General features: G+C 45.6%; 1 protein-coding gene across 1 annotated transcript in view; it reads left to right on the plus strand.

Annotated features, from left to right (window-relative positions):
* FGD3 (FYVE, RhoGEF and PH domain containing 3) overlaps positions 1–5,398 on the plus strand; it is an 85,121-nt gene extending 79,723 nt beyond the window's left edge. Inside the window, exon 18 of the mRNA XM_029051348.2 lies at positions 3,430–5,398. Coding sequence (XP_028907181.1) covers positions 3,430–3,657 — 228 coding nt within the window. The 3' untranslated portion in view covers positions 3,658–5,398. The remainder of the gene's footprint in view (positions 1–3,429) is intronic.
* The last annotated feature ends 602 nt before the right edge of the window (positions 5,399–6,000 follow it).

Genomic DNA, 6,000 nt, shown 5'->3' on the forward strand with positions numbered 1-6,000 from the left:
GGCAAGGTGAGGAGAGATGCTTTTGGAAAGACGGATGGGATCGAGAGAGCGGAGGTCTCTGTGGGGCAGTAGCGAAGATTTGCAAGGGGAGGGAGTGTGAGAGATGAGGCAGGTGAGAAGGTTATGGTCAGAGAGAGGGATTTCAGAGTTGGTGAGGGAGGAGATAGTGCAGCGGTAGGAGATGACGAGATTGAGGGTGTGACCGAGTCGGTGAGTGGGCGCGGTATGGTGGAGGAGGAGGTCGGCAGAGTCGAGGAGAGATAGCAGGCGGGTGGCAGAGGAGTCGTCGGGTACATCCATATGGATGTTGAAGTCTCCGAGGATCAGAGTGGGCAGAGAGAAGGAGAGAAGGAAGGTGAGAAAGGGGTCAAGGTTGTTGAAGAAGTCGGAGGTGGGACCGGGAGGGCGGTAGATGACAGCGACAAGTATCTGGAGGGGGTGGTAGAGGCGAATGATATGGGCTTCAAAGGAGGGTAGTAGTAATGGTATTTATGTAGTGCCTACTGAGGACAGTACAGTGTACTGAGTGCTTTGGAAAAGACAGCTGAAGCATAAGACACATTCCCTGCCCATGAGGAGCTTACCCTCAAATGGAGGAGAGACATACTCATGCATTCAATCATATTTATTGATTGCTTACTGTGTGCAGAGCGTTTGGGAGAGAACAATATATCAATAAACAGACACATTCCCTGCTCACAGTATTTACAAGAATAGGAGGAAGAGGAGGAAGAGTGGAGATCGTTTAGGGAGTAGAACAAATATGGCAGGGTGAAATAGAGTAAATCAGAATAACTAAATGCACAACTAAATACACATAGAATCATAAGTGCTAGGGATGGCTATCGGGTTGCTATGACTCTAGATGTTGGGAATTCACTGGGGAAGGCTTGGAGGAGGAGGTGGAATTTTAGGAGAGCATGTGGAAGGCTGAAATCTTGCAAATTTGGTGGCAGAGGGAATCCAGATGGGGGGAACAATGTGAACAAGGGATCAGAGTTGGGAAAGTTGAGCTTGGGAGGAGTGAAGAGTATGAACTTGGGGAGTAGCTGGTGAAAAGAGTCGCTATGTAAAATGGGGAAAATTGATGTAGAATCGGAAGTTTTGCTTGATGTGCAGGGAAATGGGAAGCCATGGAGGCTAATTCGGCAGTCTAACCACGATAGAATGAGTGCTGGAACTGCTTGAGTGAAAAAGAATGGACAGATCCAGAAGCGGGTCAGAGGATCATCACCATGATACCCCAACCAAAAGACCCTCTTAGGAATGGTGAATTCCTCCTTTGGACTCAAGCTGCTACAGACAAAAGACAGATGATGATCCATGAATACACTAAACTCTTTTAATGCAGCACAACTTTGGAATACAGCTCCAGCCAGGCTGCATTAAAAGCACCCATTGCACATGCTGATCTGCATTCATCTGAAGCACCCTGACCCAGTGGGGGCGCCTTGATCCCTGAACACCCCCTCCTCTGAACCTTGACTCAGCTGGAAAGTAGATAGGCCAGCAGCTCCTCTCTTCTGCTCCCTCTCCTGTCTGGGATGCTTAAACAGGAGCAGAGAATTATGAATTCTGCCCTTCTCTTTCCAAGCTGGAGTTCCGAAGGGTGGATGCTGGATGAGGTAGGATTAGAATTCATCTCCATGCTGTGGCACCCACACACCTGGGAGATTGCTGGAGCCCTTTCCCTCTTTCTTCAGCAGGGAGACCCTTTCTGTCATACCCTCCCCACATTCTGAAGGTCAATCCTTTCTGCTCCAGTTCTGCTCCTTTTGCCACCCGCACCCCTCCCTCAATGCTCTGTCTGTTGCAATAATACCAAGCAGGGAGAGGCAGGGTCCATATTCCCTTTCAAAACCCTGGTGCTCATTCCCAACCCCCAGCTACTGGGGAGGAAAGCCAGATTCTATGCCGTCTCGGCAAAGAGTCCTCTGGACTATAAACTTGTGGGCCGGGAATGTCTGCCAACTCTGTTATGTTGTATTGTCCCAAGTGCTTAGAACAGTGCTCTGCACATAGTAAATGCTCAATAAATACCAGTGATTCATTGACTGATTGATTGATTGAACTCCTGGACTTCATTCTCTCCAGATCTTGGAAGAAGTCCCACTGCTAGGTATGGAGTCCTGTTGACTAGCATTGCAGAAGCAATAAGTGTGTGTGTGTGTGGGTATGCACATGTGGTGTAAGTTGTCAAATGGTGAAAGTTACATGAATTCATATGCCAACTTATTTGTGGCTGTATATTGCTGCCAAATATCCTACCTAACGATATGATAGTTATGGGTGAGTAGCAGGTGTTTGCCAAAAAGATCTTATTCCTTCAGACTGGTAGCCCAGTTTATTCATTAATTTGATCATATTTATTGAGTGCTTACTGTATGAGCACTGTACTTAGCACTTGGGAGAGTGCAATGCAACAATACAGGTAGGTGTGTGAGGCAGTGGCATTTTGTGTTGGTACTAAATCTAGCACTTGGCTTAAAACCCTCTTGACAGAGGTCTCTGAACCAGCATATACCTGCTGAAGTCCTCTCTGTGGTTCTAGTGCTTGATTTGGACTGTACCTACATGAAGTCAGTGACTTTAATAAAATACAGTTAAATAAATGAATACCAATTTGCATCCCTACTGGGAGCAGCATGGCCTAGTGGAAACCTCATGGGTCTGGGAGTCACACATTAGCCTGCTGTGTGACCTTGAGCAAATCACTTAACCTCTCTTTGCCTCAATTTCCTCATCTGTAAAATAGGGATAATAGGGCCTGCCTTTTCCTGCCTCATAGGGATGTGGTGAGGATAAAATGAGATAAGTAATATCTTTGGAAAAATGAAAGCACTATACAAAAACAAAGGGTTATTGTTATTACCTGATGTATTGTTCTTCCTCTTACATCCACTATTGATGAGGAACAGTATGCCCTAATTGAAAGAGCACAGCCGTGAGAATCAGAGGACCTGGGTTCTAATCATGGCTCTGCCACATACCAGCTGTGTGATCTTGGGCAAGTCACTTGATTTCTCTATGCCTCAGTTTCCTCATCTGTAAAATGGGGATTCAATGCCTGGTCTCCCTCCTACTTAGACTGAGATGGGGACTGTGTCCAACCTGACTAACTTGTATCCACTCCAGCACTTAACAGTGCTTGACATAGCATAAACGCTTAACAAATACCACAATGATGATGATGATGACAATAGTAATAATAATTAGTTTGGCGTGCCTGATTCCTTAAGCTCCTTGTGCTTCTAGTGTACTTTCCCAGTAGAGTGTTCTGTACTTGATAAATAACTTATTAACTGATTGACTGCAGGAAGCATTTTTAGTTTTCTAAGTTAGTTACTGAAGGCACGTTTGTGACGGTCCAAGTGGAAACCCAGTGAGGTGGTGTTTCGTAGACATTCACTTTTGCGTGTCTGGTTCTAGGACGGACGGACTCTCCGGACCATCCCCTTGCCCGGGTACGAAGTGAGTTTGCCGGGACCAGCCGAGAAACTGGATTCCAAGCCGCACGTGCTGAAGCTTTGCCAGTCCCACCAGACCATATATTTCAGTGCAGAGGATGAAGAGCTACAGATAAAATGGATGGACATTCTCACCAAAGCAGCCAAAGGGGAGATGGATGAGCCTGCCGAGGGAGCCAAAAACCCATAGGGCAGTTCAATGTAGCAGAATCCATACTGTGAACAGAGCCGCTCAATTCCAGTGGCCCTGGAACTTGGGGATATGTATGGCTTTCTATATCTTCATGTGTCTGCATAGAAACTTCAGTGTTGTCTCTGCTCTTTCCATTAGAGGAGGGGCGGGCCCAGGTGGGTTGTCCATTCTCCAGCAATTAGGGCCCCTGGGGAAGGAGAGCCCTTCCAATGCCTGGAACTGGGCTGAGATGCCACCAAGTAGTGGCTCACACATGATATGGAGTGGCTAAGGGGGGATGCTGGAGAGGAAGTGGAGGTGGAAGAAAGTAGTAGAAAAAAAGGCCTGGGCCATTCTGAGAGTCCATGTGTTCATTCTGTGGAGCTAAAGTCTCCATCAACTCTTCCTCAGAGCTCACCTGCGTAATAATTGTGGTATTTGTTAAGTGCTTACTATGTGCCATGCACTGTACTAAGTGCTGGGGTAGATACATGACCATCAGGTTGAATCTAGTCCCTATCTCACGTGGGGCTCGCGGTCTAAGTAGGAGGGAGAACAAGGTATCTTATCCCCTTTTAACTTGTGTTTCTTGACCCTGACCTATTTCCTTCAGATCCTGCCACCCAGTATGCCCTCTCCCATCTCCGCTCATGTAATCACTCCATCAGTGGTATTGAGCGCTTAATCCATGCAGAACACTGTGCTAAGCGCTTGGGAGCATACAGTACAACAGAGGTGACAGACACGATCCTTGCCCTAGAGACGTACATAGAGGTGAAGGGAAACGAGAAGTAAGAAGCACGACATCAAGTCTTGAGCCTGATGGGTAAGGACTGAAGGAGACCAGGGGTCCAATTGGTGGTGTCGTGTCCCCCCCCCCCCCCCCCGCTTCCCCACCACCGATGTGTGTGAACTGGCTGTTGCCACTGCATATGTACAAAGGTAGTCGTAGTTGCTGATGATGTTCGGTGGTGCTGACCTCAAAGAGGAAGAGGAGAACCACTCATTCTGTCCAGTGGTGGGGACAGTCTCTTGTTTTGCTAAATGTCTATTTCACCATTCCTTCAGATTGCTATTCAGTGCAGAATGTGGAGTATTTGAGTAGTTAAGTAAATCCCGGGTTTAAGCTAAATGCTTTAAAGGCTTGGAGCTGGTGGGGGGGGAGGAATTCTCTCTTCCTTAGCCTTTGTTTGCTGATAAAAAATGGTCCCTGTAAAGCATCAATCATGTAGCTAAGTTTTCCTTTGGCTCAAACTGTCGCTCTGCTGGTTTCTGATGATCCCTTGTAAAGGAGAATGCTGTGGAAAAGGACTTGTAATCTTTTCTACAGCTTTCTGCTGAAATGATAATTTGAAGCTACCTTGAGTGTTGGGAATTTACCTAATGTGCTATGTGTATTTTTATATCCCAACCTTTCTAAGTTCCTTTTTTAAGATCTAGAGGGTGACTTTTTTTTGTATACTTAAGGCATTGCCAATCAATGAGAATATTTGTAGTCTTCACAGGAAAGGTGGGTTTTTTTTCAGTTGTTTTGTTCAATTCTCCAGTAGCCTGGGGTTTATTTATAATTTGTACATAATGTTTCATAAGTATTTCCAAAACTTTAAAGGATTTGCACTTGTAACAGAATTTAGTGCATAGAGTGCTGAGATATCAAAGTGAATTTGAATTTCTTGTTAACCAGCATTTGTTTTGTTCCCAAAGTCCTGTGCTTGTCTATTTAAATAAAAACCCTGCAGCCAGCTCTCAAGCCAACTCACTGGATTGTTCCTGCTGTGTCTTGACTCTGCTACTGGATAACAAGTGATGCTTCTTGGGGCAGTGAGGGAGCAGATTTTTTTTTTAAAAAAACACACATTCCCAGAGTTGAACTTCTGTAATGATTTTCACTTTGCTCCCCATGTTTCCTACCTTCTAGATGTTCCTAAAGATGGGTTTTTTTCTATGTCTTGTCAACCGATGGTAACCGGAAAAAAGCAAGATTCACCTGCAGCTAATAGGAGTCTCATTCTTGATGTGGCACATGTCTGTAGCCTCATCTATCATGACTCATAAGGTTTCCTACCCACCCACCCCATCCTTTTCTCAGATTTTGGAAGGAACCAGCTGCAGGTTTCAAGGTCTCTACCTTCAGGGTTTCGGCTGAAGGAAACTTTGAGGAATGGCTTAGATTCCAGCCCCCTAGTTTAGCTATAGCTTTTCTACTCGATGTTTTGTTAGTACAGTTTCCTCCTTCCACTCCTCCCCCTCCTCTGGTCCCATCATTTATCAATGAATTGTATTTGAGCACTTACAGTGTGCAGAACACTGTACTAAGCACTTGGGACAGTACAATATAACAGAATTGGTAGACATGTTGCC

This window comes from Ornithorhynchus anatinus, chromosome X1 (genome assembly GCF_004115215.2).
Source record: "Ornithorhynchus anatinus isolate Pmale09 chromosome X1, mOrnAna1.pri.v4, whole genome shotgun sequence".
Taxonomy (NCBI): Eukaryota; Metazoa; Chordata; class Mammalia; order Monotremata; family Ornithorhynchidae; genus Ornithorhynchus; species Ornithorhynchus anatinus.